The sequence below is a fragment of the Sylvia atricapilla genome, chromosome 1 (assembly GCF_009819655.1).
Source record: "Sylvia atricapilla isolate bSylAtr1 chromosome 1, bSylAtr1.pri, whole genome shotgun sequence".
NCBI lineage: Eukaryota > Metazoa > Chordata > Aves > Passeriformes > Sylviidae > Sylvia > Sylvia atricapilla.
In genome coordinates, this window is record NC_089140.1 from 5,376,568 (window position 1) to 5,400,540 (window position 23,973).

Below are 23,973 nucleotides of genomic sequence, written 5' to 3' on the forward strand. Positions count from 1 at the left end.
ACAAATTCTGAAACTGTGTTTGGCCACGACCACTGTCCAGTTTTTAGAAGAAACGAGACAGACATCACACAACACGTTCCAAGAGCAGCAGAACTCTGTAATTTGGTCTGTGTTAAAATGAGCAGACCTGCCTGAAATTTCGCAGTGCAGGACTCCAATGGAACCAGTTTGCCAGATCTTCCTCAGTGCTGTCAGTGGGATGCAGGGCACCAAGCAGGGCTCTTCTAGATGGATCACTGGAAGTATTTAACCAGCTCTGAAGCCTGCTGATCATTCTGGCAGCAGAGAAATGAAGAAACAAAGGACTGTGGGCTCAACCCCAAGCTTGCCTTGGGTTACATCTACCTAGGTTCAGGCTCCTGCACTCCTGAGCATCCCTGTTCCTGTTTTTTTTTTTTTTTTTTTTTTAATCCTAATGTCTCCTAGTTCCTCACCAGTGCCTGTGCAAGTCAAGGTGTTTTTCTCTTCTCCCAGGATGCAGCCATGAGCTCTAAATGGGAATTGAAGGAGAGCCTGCTCCCAGCCCTCAGCCCAGTGCTTCCAGGGACACCTGCAAGTGCAGGTGACATCCTCCTCAACACATCTACTCTCCTGTGCAGCACATATTATTCATGCACAGTTTTCAGAGTTTACTGTTTGGGCTAAATGTGATCACGTTGCTCATGGATTTGGCAAAAATGCATGAACACAAAGTGATTATTATTCGCTCATAAAATTTCAAGTCAAAATTGCCATAAACTGAAAGTACAAATGCTTCTTACAGCAATGAGATTAACATTAGGTTTAATTTATGCAGGGAAATAAAGTGTTTTCCTGTAATCAACTGCTATTAAATATTTCCAATATTTTTGCCCAAACTTACTACTGCAATTAAACCTCATGCAGCTGTCACTTCAGTCTAGCAAGCCAACCAAGTAAGCGAACAAACAACAGTCTAATTAGCTGAGATGACAAGACTTTAAACTACTAAAATGAAAATATAGAAGGTCATGCAGGTTTATCTAGTGCTGCTTTTATTGACTTTTTATAAAGAGATACAACAATATTTGGTATATTTGGGAGTATGAAAGTTAATATTTGTGAAAGAAGGCGATGATGTGAAAAAGAAGAGCAAGAGGGGAAGGGTTAATTTCCTACCATGTTAGCTCACCAGCTATCTAAATTCAAACTATGACATTTCTAAACACATCCAGCATAGGTTATGTCCTGAACAAATATGTTCCAGATTCAGGCCCCTTTTTTTCAGATAACAAAGGCAACAAAGATAATGCATGTTCTTGAAATAGTTGCTGAAAGTTTGCTGAGGTCACAGTTTTCAGGGACTTGGGTAACCCAGATAAGCCATAGGTCGTTTTTCTTGGGGAGACTTGTTAATGTGTTATCATCTCAAAATAGCTTTGATTAGGGTCAACAGGGAACATTCGTGGGGCAGGAAATGTGAAGGCAAGGTAGGGTCACAGCCCTGGCAGCTAGCAAGTATTGCTGGGAAAAAACCTGACAGAAATGGAGAGACCATCTCTGGTTGCCAGTTGATGGGAAAGGCGCATTTACCAATGCCAGCTATTTGGGTACTTTTTCCTCCAGATGCCTTGCAACACTCCAGTCCCGTTACCTCCATTGGCATGCGCTCTGCAGCAAAATTTACTCCCTGTTTGGACATTCTCTTCTGTGTCTCACAGAAGGTCATCCAAAGAGATCTCTCAGAGAGGAGGGGAGTGCGGCGCTCTCCTCTCTCCCAGACCCTAATAGGAGAAAGATTCCACCAAGCCCTTAGGCGTAATTCCCCGCTGGCAGAGGTTTCCAGGGAATATCACCAGAGGGTCATGAGGGTTCCAGGGAATATCACCAGAGGGTCATGAGGGAAGGAGAAACCTTGCTCAGCGCGTGGTTGGCGGCAGCTCGTGACACCACGAGAACCGCTTTTCCATGTGACCGTGGTAGGAGCCATCAGCGCTCCCAAAATGCCCAAATGTCAGCTGGAAAATTCCATGTGCCCAAGTGAGGTTGCTCTGATTAGTGGTGGGATCTGTGTCCTGCCCTTCCCAACTGCGGATAGCGGCTGTTCAGAAGTAAAAAAAGGGGAAGAGAAGGAAAAAATAGACCATGAAACAGAATAAATCTGAACAGAGTTACTGAGACTGCCACTAGATGATTTTAAAGGCTGGGTAAAACCAAGCCAAGCCCAACAAAATTTGCTCATTGGCATCCTGGGAAAAATTCATGGAATGAACCCAGGTTTTAAAGTATCGCTTCCCTCTGGCTGTCATACCTGAGATACTCTGTGTTTTTCCACCAGGAACCGCGTACTCGCATTATGTTGTATACAATTTTCAGGCATCACAAGGCTCTTACAGTCTTTTTGTGCATTCGGAATTAAATTAATAGAGGTTGGACGGGACCTCTAGATTTAAAACTCATTCATCCTCTCACTCAAAGCATAGATGACATCAGTGGTGGGCCAGGCTGCCCACTGCCTTTGCTCCGAGGCATCACACTCCTATTTGTTGTGACCTCCTAGATGATGTGCTTTGAGAAGAGTAGCAGCAGATAAACAAGAAATGTATCCTTGTTAAGCCCTTGCAAGGGTTAAAACACCTGACTGTGATTTTGTCAGATGCCCTCTTGGCAGACCCCAGTTTTAGCACACAAATAAAATCTCAGATGTCATGATGTGTCTCAGGTACCCAAAAGCAGGGGACAGCGGTGGTAAATCTCTCTTTCACACTACAAAACCCAGCTGTGCAGTCACAGAATCGTGGAATGGTTCAGGTTGCAAGGGACCTTAAAGCTAATCCAGTTCCAAACCCCTGAGTGAGTTAATAGTTGGGCCAGAAAATGAGGAATGGATTAAATCAGAAGAGTTCATGTTCCCTCCAGCATGGGGAGAGAGTTTGGGTCTTTCAAAGGGGGTACAGTTGGGTTTGCTCTGTTATTTGTGCATGCCCAAGTAGCCAGACTGGTCATTTAGACACCCAGCTTGCCATATATATATAGAAACCATGTTATAAATCCCTGCCTGCTTGAGTTGATGCTGAGGAAGCTGTATTTTGTATCAAACCAAGCAATGCTACAACCAGCGTTCAAAGCTAAGAAAAATACTGTTTTGTTCTAAAAATGAATGTCCCAATAATTGAGAACTCTTGTGTAAAGGCACTCACGAAATTGCTGTGGTTTGAACACAAGGTACCACACTTGCTGGACAACAGAATGGAAGAAATTAATTGGTGTTCCTGGTTTATTGAGAGAACCAGCAGCCCAATCCATCCAAAGCAAAAATAGTAATTTTATGAAAATTTAAATATATATATATATTGGTGTGAACAAGCAGTGGATTTGTAAATTCTCTGCCCATAAGCCTAAAATCAGTAGGCTTGGCTGTCAGGCATTGAGGAGGAAGGGTTTGCAGTATAACTCCCACATTTACAGAGAATTTTTTCCCAGTGCACCAAGGTAATGCAATCAGGTCTAAGAGCTCCATGATTAGAGTGCACCAGGCTAGAAAATGTGAATATGGAATGAAAGGAATATTTACACAGGATGCATTGTATATTAAATTCCTTTTCCTTTTTTTTTAAAAGATATATTTTAATCTTCAGTTTGTGACTGTGCTATAGGACACCCCAATGACTGAGGGGACTATTTCTTTTGTTATGAAACACAACCAAAGAGTAATTAATGTCATGGTGTATTAATGCATTTGGAAAGGTTTCTTGGTAAATAGGTCTCTGTTTTATGAGAAATGGTATGAAATGTCCAAATATCAATTGAAAACAGACATTGTTCTTGGACAACCTGACCACAGATGCAGCTCAGAACAGCTTCACAGATTTACCAGTAAATAATTCAGCCTTTTGGGGGGACTTCTTCTGCTGTTCTGTGTTCCGATGAGCAGTAATCTACCAACCAAAAGATCCTGGTGGAAATGAGTCAGTTTGCTCTCAAAAATGGTGCAGCCCAACATGAATTACAGTGGCAAAACTAAGCCCTGGCAAAATCACAAGGTGTTCAGAGTGTTCTGCACAACCCATTCCCTCCCAGCCCTGATTTCAGTGGAATAGCACAAATCTGTTTGACCAGACAAGATGAGTAACTGACATAAGAAATGCCAGAGGTTTTATTCCTGCCTTGGCACTTGCTGTGATAAAAGGTGTTAATGAATGCTCTCCTTGGTGTGGATAAAAGTGTACCAAAGCTGGGCTTTGCTGACCACCTGCCTTATTATAGAAACAGCTGCAGTTAGGATTGCTCAGACCCTCTTCAGGTCATGCCTTAGACTCATCAAAATTATTTTTGATGTTTTGATTTCACAGAAATGGGGGAGGGGGAAAAACCCAACATAGCATTAGACTACAGAACAAGGTCAAGTAAACTTTTTCTGTTTGGTTAAGTGAAGTTTTCTAACTCAACATGTATAAGCTGAGGTCAAGATGACCAGAGCAGTAAGCTGCCAACATTGGAGAGAGTCCAGAAAAGCACAGGCATGAGAGAACAGTCAGGGAGGAAAATCACAAAATTTAAATAGAAACAGGTTTCTACTAATTCATCAAAAGACCTGTTTGGGGGTCAGTTTTCTTTTTTCTCTTTGTGAATAGTTAAAAGCAGCATTTCATCTCAACTGCAGACAGCATGATTATTCACGGAAATGCTTCTTGACATTAGTAATTGTAGCAGAATCTGGTCTAAACATTCCTGAAATGGGCCCAATCAAAAGCATGGGATTTAATTGCACTGTGATTTTGGGGTGACTCAGCTGATAAGCTATTTTGGATTTTTCAAGGTGTTACTGTCAGTAACTAGGACTCTTTTTTCAGATTGAAATTGCATGAAAGCAATCAAAGAGTATTAAAAAAAACCCATAGTGTTGCTACCTTGGTTTCTGTCTTTAAAAATACCTCTCTGTGCTTGTACACTAACAGATGGAAGCCAACTGAATCACTGATAACTTGGTTTAACCATGTTATAAGTATTTCCTACCACAAATGAAGTGACTTTGGAACCCACAGCGCCCTGCTCATTAGTTTCTAATGTGAAGGTGATCCCTAATTTTAGCTGTGCCTGGGCTCAGGTAATCATGTAGGCTCCCTGTGTAGTGGAAGTCCTCCAGGGAATGATTCATCCAATTATCTTACAGTGGGGAAAACCGCTTCCTGGGAGATCCTAACCTTTTCCAACAGTATTTACAGAGCATTTATATTTTTTAAGAGCATGGCGGAGCATGTCATGCCTGCTGCTGGCTGGGCCTAAGCATTTGTCTAAGAGACTAAAAAGCCAAGTAACCATCCAGGTAGTAACTTATGAGAAAAGAGTGAAAAGTTTCTGTATAAACGTTTTAAGTAAGAAAAAACACTGATTTTTTTTTTTCCAAATTGAAATTGATTTTGGGAAGGAGGTAGATGTAAGGACAGTTAATTCTACTGCAAGCACTGGCTACTTCCAGTACAAAGCGGGATTTCTGCCTAACAGGAAAAATCCGCACTTACAGAGTGAACAAGCTGCTCATTAAGCCATTCATTTGATAAGCGAGGGATTTCAGCCCAAGCCTTTGATCTTCCTGATTCCAAGCTGGGGTGACAATGACGTGGGCAGTCCCCCTGAATTATAAGCACAGAGTGTGAGCCAGACACCTGAAAGGTGGTGATGACCATGTGGGCTGTGGGGTGAGAAGTAGTGCAAGAGTTTCCTGGCAGCACTGCTGAGAGATGCAGCTGACAGTGCCCTCGGTCATGTCGTGCTGCTGGGATTCTCCTGATGGGCCTCTCTCAGCAGAGGATCTGCTCTGTGAAGTCTGCTCTGTGTACCTGCTTCCTAAAATACACCCAAACCCACATGCACTGCCAGCTGTGAGCATTGTACTGGTTTTAGCAAAAAGTAGTGACTAATGTGATGTCCTTTTATCGCTTGCCTTGATTCTTTAATGTTTGGGATTGAAGTGCTTAGGAGGATAATTCTTGCCTTTACTGAAGTGGTACCTGACCTACAAAGAGACAGAGAGCTGGTTCTTACATTCCCATCTTCTCCCAGTATTATGCCTTTCTAAAAAAGTGTGAACAATTTAGTGTATTTCCACTGAGCCCAAAGTTTCTCTGAGTTCCAGAATACCGTGGTAAACTGGGAGCTGCTGTGGGTCTGTGTCGTGCAGGCATTTAGAGAACAAGTAGTTATGTGCTACAATTACTTCCACATAAATGGTTTACTGTCCTTTCAATCCCGCACCAAAACCTAGCACAGGCAAGAGCCCACACCTAACCAAAATCTCAGAAATGGGAGAAGAAAAGTCCTGGAAGTAGCTCCTGTATGAAAGATCCTACAGTTCTGCTGCTGCATGGGAGGGATCTGGGATAATAAAAACTCACAGACAATGCCAAGAGCACCACAACAGACTTAGCAGCTCTGTTCCTCATGGCAGAGCCTGCTGCCAGCACAGCCCCACTTCCAGCTGCTCGGGAATCCCGGCATCCCAGGGAGCTGCACTTGAGCTCCTTCCATAGCACAGGCAGCTCAGTTACGCCACCTTGAATTAGCAGCATCTGCTCTCCCTGTAACCTTGGCATTCTCTCTCTTTGCTCCCCAAGCTGCCTCCCCTAAATGTTATTTCTACTCGCAAAAACACTGCATTGCTTCACTGTGGTGAGGCATCCTGCCTTGTCACTTCTCTGAGCAGTGGCTGCGTGCTTCAAGACGTGTTGGTGACCTTGGCCACCTTCCAGCTGTAGAAACAGTTGGCCTTTTTTTCTCAGGATGAGGTTGACAGACCTCCATAGTTAAGTCTCTTCCTATACACATGGAATAAATGTAGGGTAAGAAGCTTGCTTTTTTGAAAATGAAAGAGTTTCTGAGGGTCATTCTCATCACAAATGTGACTTTTGAGTCAGATTATCTGACATAAGACTGATGGCCAGGACAATTCCTGGCTCCCAGGGTCCTCTCACACCATTTTAAGTTCCTGCCCAGCACAAGGCAATGCACGTCGTGTTTTTGAAGTGGAAGAGATGGATCTGTCTGTTACCAATGACAATATCTTTTTGCTATAACAAATGAGTGTTGCTAAGGAAACTAAAAATGGCCATGGTCTTGCCTATCAGAAATCCTTGTGTGGGCCCCATTACCAGCACAGCACTTAACTATCACACACTATTTGTCACTGAGGTCAGAAAGTGCTACGAAGCATCACTGGGGATCCTGCTATGGAGCAGATATCTAAATTTCTGTGACATCAAAGGGGATTTAACTGCCTCACTATAATTCCAAGATTGTTCTAATGCCTTATTTAAGCTAATGAGAGTCCAAGAGATCAAAATCTGCTCCTGCTTTTGCTGCCTTAGTCTCTTCAGCACATTGGTCTCATCTGCACTGTAGCACCTCCTCTCATCATCTCTCTTTCATCAGATTGCCACTTTTAATCAGTAATTTCAGTGGTATTGTACTAGCAAGAAAATAACCTTCCTCCATTCAAAAGGATGTAGAAGCTTTCACTAATAACCTCATAGAGTTATTAGTCCTGATCAGAAGTGCTGCCTGAGCTCAACTAACACTTTTTGAATGACCTAGGGCACTGGTGACTCACGGCCAATATATTCTGTATCACTAAAATCATTGGGAGAACTCCCTGGGACACATTTTAAGTGATTTTGAATGTTTTTTAATAGAGGAGTGAGAGAGGGAGATGGAAGGCAGAGCAGCAAGGTTTTGTGAGAAATAAGAGGGAGGAAAGACACTGTGCAACAGTCTTTTGCTAGAAGAAATCTTCCTTAGCAGCTTTTTATTGCAGCTTTGAGAATTAAATGGTTTTTTTTTAACAATTCCTTTGTTTTTGTTTTATTTCTTACAGTCTGTGTGCGGTTCTTCCCATGCTGTTCAGTGGACATCACAAAATTTCCAGGCAAGATTTGGTGGAGGCTGAGAAAAACCTGCTACAGAATCGTGGAGCACAACTGGTTTGAAACATTCATCATCTTCATGATCCTGCTGAGCAGTGGAGCCCTGGTAAATGTGACAGCATTTCCTAAATGGTTAAAAGTGGACATGGGTCTCCAGTGTTCTCCAGTTCAGCTGTCTCTAAGATCTTATGAACCCTTAGTGGTCGTTTTTCAAAGCAAAGCATTTAGTCTGGGGCTAAAATGAGTTGTCAGCTTTTCTGGTTTCACCTGCCTTTACCATATGGTGGGGAACTTTCTTCTGCTGTGACATAAAATTCTGACTTGCACATGTTTTGAAAAGAAAATCCTTGAGGAAATCTGTGTGAGGAAGATTGCCAGCATTGCTGCTTCAACATCCCATAGCTGCTTCTCCATGAGAGTTCCCATCTGGAGGCTTGCATTTTGCTCCAGGGGTGGCTTTGTTATTTTCTTTTTTTCTCTTTTTTTTAGCACATTCTATAACCAGCAAATCAAAATTATAAAAGACACAGAGGGTATTGAATCAGTGCTATCCATGGAGCTAGTGGGTGTCTGTATTCCTGTTTTGAGTACACCTTAGGTCTACACTCAGTATCTTCCCTGCACAGGTCCTGTTTGTGTCCAGGTGAACGTGTGTTGGTCATTGCCCAGAGCTCTGGTAGGGGATCCTCTCCTCCTGAGATTCATCCTGCATCCCTCTGCAGAGGAGTTATCCTCTCTGCCTTTTCAGCCCTGTGTTCTTCACAGGGATGCATTTATATTTCTCTTTTACATGTCAGGAAGGGGTGGGATTTCACCCAGGTATTTATCCTGACCTTGAGCAGAGATGTGTATCAAGAGTTCTCCAGGCTTTATTTAGTCTGGTGGTCACAGGTCATCCCCTTTGTAAAGGAGTATGACATACCCTTATTAAATTTGCAGATAGTGCCATGTTTGGGTAGGTTATCCATGCATTTCCAGAGGTCAGGATTGACTTCAGCCAAGTGGGTGAATCTGCCTTAAGTAGTAAGGCAAGCATCATCTTAGAAAGGTGCCTGCTTCACCTCACTGGGAATAATCAAGGCGTGGTGAAGGATGGCTGCAAGGGAGCAGATTTACTAAAAGGAACTGGAGAGGGAGCAGGCAAAAAAGAGAATAAAGTCCATCACAACCCTGCACAGAAGCTGAATACCCCACTGGGCTGTATAAATTTTCCTGTTCTTCCACTCCAGTTGGCATCAAGGAGGCCTCAGCTGGAGCACTGGCTTCAGCTCTGGGCACTGCACTTTGGGAAAGACATGGGCTAATTGAAGAAACTCCAGAGAAGAGCAGCACAAATTATCAGTGGCCTAAAAAAAGAGGAAAACAGAGGAGTATTGGATTTATGCAGCTCAATGAAAGTCTCTGAAGGAGAGAGAAAGGTGGAAATACGTAAATGTTGGTGCAAAAATGGAAAGAAATGGACTGTTCTCCTGGTCCACCAGAGATGGGCTGAAATGTCACCCCGGGGTTTTTATTTTATTATGAAAAATAGGAGGCTGAAGAACTTGGGTGAATAGTAAGCTTCTGAAAATTGTCACAGCTTTGCTGAAATGAATGGATTCTGACAGTTTTTTGCACCAGCTTGAGCATCAGAATGTTAATTTTTGAGCACATTTTAGAGGGGGAACGTCGCTTGCTATAATATGCTTTAGATGAATACACTTCCTTACATATGTAATTAAAAGTGCCTTAGATAACTGAAGACTGCAATATAAAGCTCATTTAATTTAAATTGCATGCATTCATTTAGTTTTTGCGACTTTCAATTTAGCCAATGCAGTTCTGTATAAGGGCAAATTATCCTGCATTTTCTCACATATCAGCACCGCGCTTCAGTATTTGGACTGGAGATGATGGAGGCAACACACAAATTTTTTTCCTGTTATTCTGGGTTGCTTTCTTCCAAAATCTGAGCTCATCTGGCTGCATCCCTGGGACACCCTAAGCTGTTAAGGGAATAGAGCTATATATACCTTTAAGCCAATATATATATGTGTATGTGGTTAAACCATCAAAATATCTCTTTAGCTTACTGCAGAAGATCCAAAAACCTTTCTTAAAATTTTAAGCCATAAGCACCCAAACTGGAAGCCTACTCATTAATAGTAATTTTGGATAACACTGCAGGTATATTGCTTAACTCTTTTTTAACCCACAAAGTAAAGCAGGGAGAGGGAAAAAAAAAAAAAAAAAAAAAAAAAAAAAAAGAAACCTCTCCTTAATGTTTTATATGGCAGAGGTTCATCCATTGTCGCCATGAAAAAAAATGCAAAGCTAGAATTTTGTCATTTGGGTAATATCCACAGCTTGTCCAGAAGCACTGAAATGTCCAGGTAGCACATTTTTCATCCCTTAATAAGCTACTTTCTGACTCACTGTGTGCTTTTAGTAGACAAAACACAATGTACTTTTGGACAAGTTAGTAGAAAGTAGGGAGAGCAAAGGAGGCAGAGGAGGAAATCACTTTAAATGGTTTGTTGTTATTTTTGCAGTAATTGCAAAGTACAGCAAGTCATCTGACAAAGTGAGTGAGCCCCTAAGAGAAGTGATAAACTCCAATCTGTGCATTGTTTTCAGGCTTTCTCCAACAGCTCTTTCACACCCTTGAAATATCATTTTTGAAGGCAAGATAGGAGACAGGGTTGCAGCGAAAACGTCACCCCAAAGTGTGGGGACAAATGGACAAGCTTTGGCACAGGCTGCCAAAGCTTTCTTGTCAGTTTAATTACTGTTCCCTGGCAGGCAAAAGAGCAGTGTGACTGCCTGAGTGACAAGTACCACACTTCTTGTATCTCCAGGCACTGGGTGTTTGCTAACTTTTTGAAGCTTCTCAGAAAGTAGCTACAGATCTGGAAATATGTAAATGCAGATAATTCAGATGATTAGCACAGACCCTCTCAAATTATGTTTCTTACTGCCAAGTGCTCTGGGTCACACGATGGGATGAGAGTAATATGTCACAGCTTGGGTCATCCAGGTTACAGGGATTTGGGAGCAGCTTGTGTAACAGCAGTGGCAAAAGCAACTGTGGAAGCAGATCATAATTTGACTTAGAAGCCCCAAAATGGGCAGCATATTGGCAAACCTGACACCAGGATCCTGCCTTTTATTTGACTTTCGTTATGAAGTGAAGGCTAAATTATGAGAGTTCTTTATTTTCCTTCTTTTGGGAGGCATATTGGTTTAGATCTTAAATATTTTAAAGGGGTTATTCAGTTGCTCGTATTTGATACAGATACCGAAACTCTTTTCATACTGCTCTGCATGAGATTAGTTGGAGAGACAGATGAGATGGGGAGATAGATACCTTGACCTTTAAAACATTATTGTTCTGCTAAGTGAATAATAATGAGCATTTCTTGAGGCAGAGAGCTGTAGCCACCTGAAATGTGATGGCTGAACAGAAGCCAGGGAACTCCAGTACTCCATAACACAGGCAGGTTAATAACCCAATTTGTCATCATTAGCAATAAGATCTGTTTGGCTAAATGCAGGGGTCACATTTTGCCTCCTAAATATAGACATCCTGTGCCCTGGGACATCTGAGGTGCCTGGGTAGCATTGGCATAGCCAACAGGAGATGAGGCAGGATAAATCTGGGCATTTTGGGGTGTCACTCGGTCGTGGATTCACACTCTAAATTCAGGGCGCTCTTCTTTCAACACTCAAAGGATGTCCAGGCAGTACAGCCAGGAGAGGCTGGAGAGAGCCAAGCCTGTGTCCCTTGTAGAGGAAAACTGAACAGATCACTCAGGTCAGGGTCAGTTCTGTTTGTGCCTGAACACTCTTTTTTTAATTATAATGTTAAAATATATCAGAAATCACAGCCTCTGCGTGATGTTTTATCAAATAAATAAGTTTGATTTCATGGTGACCTGTAGTGCAACACCCATGCTTTCCAGCAGGGCTTAGTTATTAACCAATCCTTTGTACTTCCAGGCCTTTGAAGATATTTACCTTGAAGATCGAAAAAACATAAAAACCATGCTGGAATATGCTGACAAAGTGTTCACTTACATCTTTGTCTTGGAGATGCTCCTGAAGTGGGTGGCTTATGGCTTCAAGAAGTATTTCACCAACGCCTGGTGCTGGCTGGACTTCCTCATTGTAGATGTGAGTATCATTTTGGAACTACAACCCTTCTCCTGTTGGATTTTGCAGTGGGTGGGAAAGGGCTGCTGAGTTTGGCAGCTTTGCATCTGTGAAATGACAGCTGTCACTCTGGCTCTGGGCATCAACCTCACGCAGAGCTCAGAGGAGGTTTGGGTGTGTAACTGTGCATCCCCAGCACCCAAAGCAAACGCCTTTAGTGGTGACATAGATGTGTCACCCTGCTAATCTTGAGTCACATCCCCTTCCCAACCCCAGGAATTCTCCCTTTCTTTCGGCTTTTAGCATCTCATTCCACACTCCCAGCCAGCACAAGGTCCAGTTACCTCGGCCTGCTCTGCACATGACCTGGGCACACAAGTTTTGAGCAGATTAGAGGAGCTGTCCTTGGCGGAGCTCCCGGGCGAGGCTGCCAGCAGTGTGTAACAGGATGTTCAGTACTGGCTCCCAAATATTTCCCAGTGCAGGAGTCCAGGGGAAGGTGTGAAAAGCCCTCTTGGCAAAGTGTCTTCACTACTACAAAACATTGCAAAATATTCCAAATCCTTGAAATGCCGCCACACTTGCTTCTCCTAATTTAAGGATAATCCTTAAAAAGCTGAACAAAAGGAAGCTCATGCCCCAGGAGTGTTGCTAGTACCAGATTTGGCTCCTCCAGAAATTCACTTTGAATTGATGTGAGATCTGCCAAATTTGGGAAAAGTCAGCAATGCCACGTCCTCCAGATGAAGTCTAACATTTCATCTCAGTGTATCAATGAGGAGGCAATAATCTCCCTGAGGCCATTTCTTATTAGCTTGAGGTATTAATGCAGGAGGCTGGCAGAGCTTTGCCACGATTATGTAATTTATTAAACTTGAGAGAAATTATTTTTCCCCATTTTACATCTGTACCTTGACTCGAGGGAAGAACTGCACTTTCTTTGGCCCCAGCCCAGGAGAGCACTTCAATGGGACAATTTGCTTGTTTGAAGTTATGGACATGTTTAAGTGCACTGCTGGATCAGAGCCTTTGGAAGCTTCTCCAGAGCTTTAATAAATTGATTTATGAAAAGGAAATTCTTTACATAAATTGTAGGTCATAAATTCTCCTTTGCATATTTGCTTAGAAACCTTTTAAAGGGGAGACACTCATTTTTCTCAGATTAGCTCCAGCAGAAGAGGAAGGCCTGGTTTAATTATTTAACCACAAAATTGGAATCTACCAGTTCCTAAGTTATAGCCCAGCTCTGAAAACTGTTCTTACTGTGATTTAGGTGACACAGCTTTTCTTTTCTGGTTTCTTCATCTCCAAAATGGGACTAATAGGACTCACCTAAAGTATTGGATGGGCTTCCAGGAATTTGTTGTTGGAGTTACTGTTTCAGTGAGCTCCTGAAGACTAGAAGGGCTGGATGAGGGATGAATATTGTCACAACCATAAGTGGAGGTCTTCCTCATGGGAGCAGCAGTGTGCAGGATCAATCCACTGAGGCAGTTTGGAACTCTGCTGCAGTTTGAAATTAGTACCACACTTGTAGAATAGCTTCTCATTAACACCAAAGAAAGTAAACCACAAACTAAGCTAAATTCTACATTCTGTCCTCTCTGTGTAACCCGCCCCCGCCCCCCCCTTGGAACAGGAGCCATACAAAATCCAAATGTAAATTAGCTGCACGTTTGCCTTTTAATGGTGAGTTTATAATGGCAGATTGGAGAAGCAGCCACAGATGGCCTGGGAAAGGGCTTCACCTTCCCCTGTCACATATCCAGGCACCTATGGCATAAGACAGGGGGGACACAGGGCCTTGGACTCCCCTTGTCCCCAGAAAATAAATCCCAGAGCCATCTTACTGACCCAGAATGTTTTATTTTCTCAACCCACATTCAAATGTTCCACCCACATTTAAATGTGCATTTTGCAAGCTTCCAGTCCAACCTCCAACCAAAAAGTTGCTCCACCTATGAGATGTTTTGGTTTTTGATTCACTCTAAGCCATCACTTGCTCTTTAGGGTTCTCAATGAATAAATCTTTTCCCCCTGCACTATTCTTTTCTTAAAAATATTTTCCTAGTGCAGATTATGAGATCCTGGTACTATATTTTTAGCAGGTTTAACAGATGCTTTTCTCCTACCCTATTGCTAACCCTGCCACTCTGAATTGGCACAGTAATATCCTGTAATTTTTCCAGCACACTTTTTGTTTCAATTTACATTTTCTTTTTGGTCCTTTGAGAACCAAATCACTGCAACTGAGCTGCAGAAGGGAGTGAATGGGTGAATTAGCTGCTCCAAAAGAAGCAGATGAACCACTTGTATGATTTTCTCAAATTTATTTGTTTAAAATTATTCACTTAAAAATTCCTGATCTGCAAATTATTCATTAGTGGTTTGGTATCAGTATTCAAAATTCAAGCTGTGATGGTCGATTTTTGATTGGACATGAGAAACCATCTCTCATCTGTGTTTTCTCATTGAACAAATGCAACTCTGAATCTATTTTCTGTTTTGAATAATTCATAAAACCGGCTCAAAATTTGCAAGTATTCACTATTTCTAAATGGGATTTGAACCCAGAGGGGTTATAAGCATATTGCTGCTGATTTTTTTTTTTTTCCCATATATCCTGCCTTGTGAAAGACCTTTGACACTGATTTGGGCCAGTGTAACAGCAAAGACTCCATCTGACAGTTGTGGATTACTAAAGAAAATTCTGTTTTGCAATGCCTAAACATTAAAACACAGAGTAATCCACAAACTGAGCTATTTTTTGCTGGATGTAGAATCCCTAAAGGATGATCTCTGGTAATGGGCTTCTCAGCATCCCAAAGAAGTGTGCTAGTGTAGCAGAGAGTGCTTTCATACTCATTGCAGTACAATAACGTCCTATCAACAACTCTGCTACAAATTTCTTTGGGAGGAAAGAGAAAGGGTTAATCAAACCACAGAATGCAGGTTCATTTCAGCTCAGGGCCCCTAGGAAAGACGCCTTAGATGCCTCCTGAAAGTTGGACATGCTGAACAAACAACCTCAATGTACTTCTATACAAGTTGCCATGAAAAAACAGAAGTGCTACTGCTAAAAGTAACTCAATTCTACACTGCAAATATCAGCTGTCTGTGCTCATGAGCTGCAGTGGTGGGCACTCAATCCACAGCTCTTTTCACATGGGGGAAAGGCAGGGACTGTAGTATATCTGTGCAGACAGATAGAAGTGTAGACAGACATCAATATCACCATCAGGAATGGCATTTATGCACTACCCTCTTTCCTAGGATGCAGGGGCAAGTATTTCCACAAAGAACAGATGTTTTCCAAGCATCCATGCAATCAAAATCTCTTCGGACAAAGCAGATTAACCGAGGAGTCTGAACTTGGCCTGGGAAATGGCACCCAAAGTGAATCTTTGTGAGACTTGCTCTCCACCAGGCCTGTCCTTTGAAACAGGGAGCAGAGACACTCCACCAGCTTTGCATGCTGGTGTCATACTTGATGTTCCTTTCAATTGTTTTCTTCTGACCTATAAATATTACCTTGAGCTTATCTAGCTTGAGCTTCAGCCAATTAATTCTGAGTGATGTCTCAGTCTCTGCTGACAGAGGATGGATTATTCCATTGCATGGTCACTTGGGGAAAGACATCAGTCTGGGGCTTAGCATCATTCAGAGTCTGGAGGTGTTGCAGTCAACAGCTTCTTCGCTGGCTGCTCATGCACTGAAGGCAGAGGTGAGAGGCTGGAACCCCAGAGAAGTTGTCATGGGAAAGAGAAGGCTCATGGGGAAGAGGTGTGAACTCCCAACTCATTAAGTAAGAACAGGAAAAAAGTCACAGCCAAATTTCATTGCCTGTGGCATTCACAGAGAAATCCTCTTAAACCAGGACTAATGTCATCGCTCCACAGAAGTCCATTATCACAAATCCATCATCTCCATTGCAGCTTTTGTGTCCAATTTAATTGACCAAACATTAGTCCCAATCCAGGCTTACAAAAACCCAGCCTGACTGTCGTGTTCTGATTTCAGAGACGAGGGGAGATGAGGGTTTCTCCGCCAATTCTTTCTAAAATTATTCTGTCTTTCAAGTCTTCACACGTGGAGAAAACTATTTTCTTAAACAATTGCTTTGTTAGGGATGCTGGCAGCCTCCTTTTCCCCCAGCCATCTCCAGCAATAGATGGTCCTTGCACCATGTCCTGCAGCAGGGAGGGGAGAATGTCTCTAATTCGCAGTTTTTGCTCTGGTGCCCCACTACTCTCTCTCCAGCAGGGTCACCACGGATGAAGATTGTTCTTTCCATCCCTTTTCCAACTCCCCTGCCATGGAGGGCGAACAGGAGGCACAGGAGTTTTGGGTAGATCTGTCTCCAAAAGAGCTCAAGCATAGCTCAGCAATGGATTTGAAGGCCAGGCATCTCAAAACAGTTATTCAACAAATCCACTAGGCAGGGTTTTGTAAATGCTTTTAGGAATATGAAAGGCTATGTATTTTTTTCTTTCCTCCGTAACTTTTTTGAGTGGTTCTAACACAGCATGTTTGCCTGGAGCTGTTGAGTTGATAACTAGAGGTGTGTATTCCCCACTGAGCAGCTTTCCAAATTTCCTGTTTGCTGCCAAATTTCCTATTTGCTTGTTTGAGATCTGCTCGTGGATGTTCAGACGTTAAATGCACCATCACTTTCCCTGAACACTTAAACAAAAATAAAAGTATTACATTTTACAAGACAGTTCCTGGAAAGCATTTGCTCTAAGATTTCTGCTTCAAATACTTCACTGTCAGACAAGTTAAGAAGCAGCTAATAATCCTTGAATCTGAGATGAACATTTTAAAACAGTCTTTCTATCCCTAGTTAAAATTGAATTGAATTAAATTATGCCCTTGTGTTGGATTGTCTTTAAGTGACAATTAAAAACTTGCAGTGTGAAGTAAATATTGATGGCTTATGATTACTTTAATTGTTTTTTTTCCATCTGTATTCCCAGTTGATTAACAAGGTGATTTCTGTTTGCTGTACCAGTAATTACACAGTCTGCTGTAATGAGTCGTTCCCAAACAGCACTGAAATCCAATTTGTATTCTTGGGGCATTACCCTAAGAGCATGTGAATTTTCTCTAGTTTCTGTTCTGAAAAGCACACAGGAGCAGAATGACAAAAATACAGCCAAGGCAAATTAAAAAATCTATGTCTTGTCACTTGGAGCAGCATCTTAAGAGAGAACTTATTAGTGTTCTCTGTGAGTTGTCAAAAGTCCGTGGGTACAACAGGGTATTATAACTTCAGAGTTCAGCTTTTTGATTAGCTTTTTTCCCAGTTCCTTCAAGCAAATGCACATGTGGGATTTTTGAAGTTGTCTCAGTGCACATTCTTTCTGGGCCTCTCTAATGGCATAAACCTGATGGCATAAATGTGCTGAGATTCCCTCTCCAGAAGCTAGGGAGCCCAGTTTTGAAGAGAAAAACAAAAAAGAAATAGGAAAAAGAAAGAAAAAGAAAAGAAAAAATGCTCTTTTAGTACATATTGGCTAATTCAGGATAAGTGTAAAAAATCTGCATGAAAATAAGTGGTTTTAATGTGTGTTAGCAGGTCAGCCGAGGTTGTAAATCTCCCTTCTGCCACCCCACACTTTATCTCAACACAGCACATGCAAAAACATCCAAATGTCTGGTCTTATCTTGGTTTGCACCTCATGTTTGTTACCACATGGATGCTAAAAGGAGAGAACCCAGGCTTTGCCAAGAGGAAACACAAGCTGAGTTTCAGACAAGGCACAGCAGGACAAAACATTCTGCAGCTGCAGAAAAAAGGGGTGGAAAATGGAGGTGAGGAGAAAAGTCCCCAGTAAGCCTAGTTCACCATCTGCCTGCACCTTGCAAAGTGGTTGGGAGATAAATAATTACTGCAAACGCTGAAGAATTTCAATAACTGAAGCAGATTTTCAAATTTCAAAAGTGCTGTAAAAAACCCATCTCCACTCAGATTTCGCTGAGCTAGATCTGCCAGACATTTTCATTTCTCCAAGTTATTTAAAGATGGAGCACTTTTCAGTGTCCTTGTTTAGAAGACTGTGTTTAAAATGAAAATAATTGATAAAATCCTGGAGTTCCTGCATGCAGCTTGCTTGACCCTTCCCATCACTAGGAGTGGAGCCGCCAAATTCCATCCACAGGGATGTTCTCCTTGTGGGAGAAGCATTTTGACTGTATTTAACAGTCCAGAGTCCCACAAACTCTCCAGGGATAGAGGAGGATGGGTGATTGTCCCACAGCTCCTCTTCCTGATGATCAGCACCTTTGAAACCCTAACTTGCAGACTGAAAAAACATCTTCCCACCATCCAGGATGGTCAGGAGCAGCTCAAGAGACTCCTGAAGATGAGGGAAAAGAAATGAAGGGATAGAAGCAGCCTGCAGAGGGACAGGGATTTTATATTAGTGAGGGAGAGATGAAAGAAATTGGGTTGAAACTTGAAAGCTGCACCTTGGTGGTGTAGAGGTTTTGTGCAGATCTCCTACCCTGCTATGGCTGACTTCGGGATGTTTGTGCCAAGGCAAATGAAAATGAACATTCCTGCTTTGGTATGTTCTCCTACTTGTACCATTACCCTTCCCTGGAAAAATCAGGGATCCTACAGTTCTTCAGAGTCCCTCTCCGTTCTGGAATATTTAATACAATATGGACATATTCAAAATACAATTCAGGATCAATCAGCTTCAAGAACCCAACTAAATTGAGCTGATTTTCAAGCTAAGACTGTCGTGTTTCCCACAACAATTTGGTATTTTTTTCATATTGAATTGGAACATCTGATTAAATAAACACTTTAGTGAAACAGGCAAATCCAGAACAGCACCTTGAGGAAGCAGCACAGATTTGTCTCTTTTGGGGTTTTTGGGGGGTTGGTTTGTTTAATTTTGGGTTTGGTGTTTTTGTTTGGTTTTTTGGGTTTTTGGGGTTTTTTGTGGTTTTGGGGGGGAGGTGTGGGTTTTTTTGTTTGTTTTGGTTTTGTTCTTTTTGGTTGGGTTTTGGTGGATTTTTATGTTGTTGTTTGTTTTGTTTGCTTTCTTGTCTGGTTTGGTTTGGTTGGTTTGTTTTAGGGTTTTGGTTTGGGTTGGGTTTGGGGCATTTGTTGGGGTTTTTTGTTTGTTTTGGTTAGGTTTCTTTGGTCTGGTTGGTTTTTGGGTTTTGGTGGGGTTTTTTTTGTTGTTTGTTTTGTTTGCTTTCTTGTCTGGTTTGTTTTGTTTTAGGGTTTTGGTTTAGTTTTGGTTTAGGGCTTTTGTTGCAGTTTTTTCCTTGCTTTTGTTGTTGTTTTCCTTATGTCATGTCTAAGTAGGGTTGATCCTAGTCCTGTCCAGAAAGAAACTTGCCTTTACCTCAGCACCTCCACTCCCATCAGCTGGGATGGAAATGCAGCAGAGTCAATGGGGCTGAGCCCCACAGAAATTCTGGGGAATTCAGGGAAGCCCCAGGGAAACGTTCTGTCAGTAATCACTGTGTGCACCCCTGGCACGGTAACACTGCCTTCATATAATAAACAGTAATCAAATCCGTTCCTGACTACAGCATTCAGCATCAGGAAGGTTCCCTGGGATGAAACATGAGGTGGCTTTGGAGATTTTCCTAAGAGGAGAATGTCTTTCCTCTCCAGCTGCCATAAATCCAGGCTGTCTCCACACAGCATCTGGATGAGCAGCAGAAATCATGAGCACAGCATCTGGATGAGAAGCTGATGATGAAGAAGTTGTTTTGCTCTAAATCATAACACAAACACCAGACTTTTCAAGGCATCTGCACCTGCACAGCCACTGCAGAGGGAGCCCTTGGGACTTGGCCAAGCTTTGCCTGATCAAGTTACATCATGTGATCCCCAAAATTCACAGGAATCCCTTAGCAGGCTGCCCAGGGGAGTGATCAGAGCCCCAAGCCTGACAGAGTTTAGACAATGCTCTCAGGCCCCAGGTGTGATTTTGGGGATGTTCTGTGGAGGGACAAGAGTTGGACTCCATGATCTTTGTTCATCCCTTCCAACTCAGCAGACCCCGTGATTCTGTGATCCCTACCCATTGCTAATAAAACAGGATGTCAAGGTGTGGCAAAAAAATGCCTGTTTGCAGTGAAAAGGTGAGCTGAGACAAGCTGAAAATCCATTTGTAAATGGTGAGGGGGGGGAAAAACTGCAGATCAATAGGTCAGTTTGCTCCCTCACTGGATGAAAGCTCACAGTCGACTCACCCTCGGAAATTAGCTGAGGTTTAATTCTTAATTCTCAGCCGTGTGCTCTGGGAATTGGCTGGAGCTGTTAGAAAAGCCTGAGCAGGTGTAGGGGAGGTGACAGATTAAGAGAACAGCAAGACATAAAGAGGTTCTTCTGGAAACCACCAGGAAGCAATTAGGATGCAGGAATGATTTATTTAAAAGCATTTAACCCAACAAGAGTGACACATGCTGTTTGCAACAAGGCTGCCCTCTGGAAAGGAAATGTTGCCTTGAAAAGCTTGGACATGAGGACCTGGAGACAAGCTGAGAACATGGAATATTAACAGAATTTTATAGGCCTTATTCTGAGTAATAGATGGAGAAAAAAAGTTCTGAAAACAAAGTGGAAAAGTCCTGCAGAAACAAGACAAAATAAAAACAAAGCAAAAAAAAAAAAAAAAGGTGGATGAAGTAAACGAGGTTTTAAACCTAAGTAATAAGAAGTAGAACTGGACTTTCCAGGAGATAATTTTTGTTTATAATTATAGTGTAGCCCCTACATGAGAGCACTCCAGGAGCAGTAATGAACTGCTGCAGTAAGGGAAGCCCTTTGATAGCTCCTTTCCAGACACATTTTCACCTCCAGGCCATGGACCAACCCCTGAGCAGCCTTAAGGAGTTTGTTGTCTTTACCTGAACATGAGGGCTGTGATCCAAGGAAACGAGGAGCAGAGATGGGAATTTAGGTCACCTTAGTGCCTCTCTGGTGTCCTATTTTTAAGACTTTCCTTTAACTTTTTGCCTTTCTTTCACACTGTGCAATTTCTGGATTGGCAGGTGCAATCATACAGTTTGGCGTCTGTATGGCAGAAAATGCAGCGTCAGAATGAAAGGACAAAGGGATGTTTTAAAAACCTAAAATGACAATAAAAGTCTGCTCAGAAAGGGTGGATGTTGGAAGGAATACCAATCTCATTACAAGCTCCCTTTCCCCAGCCATACTTCAGAGTGCCCAAAGAAGGTCCATGTATTTCAGTTTATTTGTAAAGTCCCATTCCCCTGTAGGATTTCCACCTTGCATGTGGGGTAAAAACTGAATTTTGTTCCTTTTCAAATCAAGTGTAGAAACTTGTAACTTCAGGCTTAGCTCTGAAAGACACTGGGCAGTGAAGAGGTCTTTGAGTGATTCTATCCTTGGCAGCAAAGGAGAAGCCAGGCTGCATTGAAAGGAGGCACCCACAGCAATCCAGGCACTATTTCTTCTATTTTTATTTTTTTTAAAAGGCACAATTAGAGAGGGAGAGACAGGTTTTTTTTTTTTTTCTGGGGCACACAAAAAGCTATTTGAAAGCACCAGGGGCCTGCATTAGCTGGAACTGCTTATTTAAATAAGTGGCCAGAGCTTTCAGCTCAGCTGCTGTGCTTTCATTCAGATGTCTTTTTATTTCTTTTTTTTTTTTTTTTTTTTTCTTTCCCTTTTTTTTTTTTTTTTTTTGCCTGCTGTTCCCTCCCCTCTAATTTGAACAAGCAGGTTAATTTGATGAAATCCCCTGGCTGCATAAAGCATATGCTGCTGCCCATTCCAGGAGGAGGTCTTCTCCCTGAGACAGGGACTTGCAGGGCATTGCTCTCAGAGTGTGCAGCAGCATTTAGTGGAGATTCTGGTTGGTCTTAGGATTTATATGATTATCCAAGGATGATACTTTTGCTGTTTCTCAGGCAGAATTCCTTGTTTTCAGGGCTCTGCTGTTAATTCACCCCAGTGGTGGTCAGGGCTTCATTAAAACATGCAGTCTGTGCTGGCTAGTGGTCCAGGGGATGCTCCCAGGTTATCTGAAATAATGTGCTTTTAGGAATGGGGAAAAAAAAAAGGAAGAGGAGCAGCTTTTATTCCAGCTCAAACCGTTCATTTCAGTTTCTCCTTGCTATATGAATCTCCACCAGCCCTGGGTGAAAACACTGCTCCCAAACTCTGTGCCCTTGACTCCCTGTAAACCCCCAGGGGAGTCTCTGGAGGCTGCTAATATGATATTAAAGTGTGTTCATGTAGGGAGGAACCCACTGCTGTTCTAAATGCAATCAGTCCTTGAAAAAAAAAAAAAAAAAAAAAAACAAAAAAACAAACCACCAAAACCTAAACCTCTATGATCTTCTAATTAAAGGCCTTTTTCCCTCCATGCACTGCATTATCACACTCCCTACTTTTTTTTTTACTTGGTAATTGTTTTTTCTGCCACCTTAAAACTCTGTCCTGGTGGCTTTACTGGGTTTACAATTGGTTTACAACACTGATTGCTTTGGTCACTGTCAGATAATGAAGACACATAAAATCATCGTGGAATTTTATCTCTGTGTGTTCATGGTGAATAATTTCAATAGTCAGACAATGCTGCACATCTGTAACTGGTGAATGACTGTGAGACCAGCATGAGCACACTGGGAATTTAACACTGCTCCAGGTGCCACCTGGGCACATGCACAAGCCATATTCCTTACCTTAAGAACGTCAGAAATTCTCCAAAATAGTGAAATTGTGACAAAAAATTGGAAAATACTGAAAAAATGTTCTGTTTCCTGGACAAGACTTTGAAGTGGATTGTCAAAATTATTTAGGCATTTAGAAATTGCTCTCATTAGAGTTATATTATGTATTTTTATAATTTATACAGGTATCAATGAGGGTAACCTTCTGTCAGAGATCCTTATAATCTAGCACTCTGAATTCATTGATTCTTCTTGATTTTACCCTGCAAACACTGGGACACTCCAGATCCAAGCTAAGGCCACCAAGGCACACAGGTACCAAGAGACTGGTTTTCAAAACACCAGCCACAGGTTTTTAACCCCCATGGCTGGTATTTCTAGTGCCCAGTCCACCAGAATTAAAAGCTCTCTATTTTTCCCTTCGTCATGAGGCTGAAAATGACAGTAAACAGTAAAAGCTCTGGGGTTCATTTATTTCCCTTCAGCCCACCCCAGGCATCTGTCATGCAAATTATTGTAAAATCCATACAGATAAACTTGTGTGTGAATATATGTTGGAATATAGAATTTTTTGGGAATACAAAAATAATGTGGGAATATAGAGATTTTTGGGAATGTAGAAATATAGGTCTATTTATTGACACAATATTCTTATAGGCACATAGATAAAACTATCTCTGGGCAAAGAAAGTCGGGAAGAGGAGCAAAAATCTTCCCTGAATGCCAGGATTAGAGAGAGCTCCACACTCTCTGCCTGTCTACAATAGCAAGAGGATGGATTTTTTAGGCTGGATCTACAAGGCTGAGCTTTGCTGGGAAACTCTGCCATTGAGCTGGGCAGTAAAGGCTGACTCTTTCAGGGTTTCCCCTCTGTTGGGCTGGAATAAATTTTGGGAAGTGTCTGACAGCGCTGAGGCTGGGCTCTTGGCTGTGCTGAGATGATCCAGGGAATACAAAGGGGAAGAGTTGCCACATGATTGACATCCTGGTCCATGAGATTGGTGAGACCTGGGTGTCACAGGCTGAGGTCTGTGGAGGCAGGATTGCACACACTGATTTATGAGGACCTCTCTCCCCCTTAGGGACCCTCATTGCTGCCCAGGCTGTGCACTGGGCTTCAGGTAAGGCAGAAAATTCCAGTGACAGCATTATTCTGGAGACTCTGGGGTCGCCAAATAAGCAGCAAGTCAAGGGGATAAGGAAGAGTCTAGACCTAACACAGGGAAACTATTTCCTGATTAAGTTGAATGGAAAGCTGTGGAAGCTTCTTAGTGATATCTAGCAAGTTCTGGAA

The 23,973-nt window shown here is 42.3% G+C and overlaps 1 protein-coding gene across 3 annotated transcripts in view; it reads left to right on the forward strand.

Annotated features, from left to right (window-relative positions):
• The window catches only part of LOC136358179 (sodium channel protein type 5 subunit alpha-like), a 176,572-nt gene that overhangs the window by 125,159 nt on the left and 27,440 nt on the right, over nt 1-23,973 (forward strand). For all 3 annotated transcript variants that reach the window (XM_066314122.1, XM_066314104.1, XM_066314114.1), the window contains 2 exons: nt 7,829-7,983; nt 11,856-12,029. In XM_066314122.1, the coding sequence (XP_066170219.1) occupies nt 7,829-7,983; nt 11,856-12,029 (329 nt within the window). The remainder of the gene's footprint in view (nt 1-7,828; nt 7,984-11,855; nt 12,030-23,973) is intronic.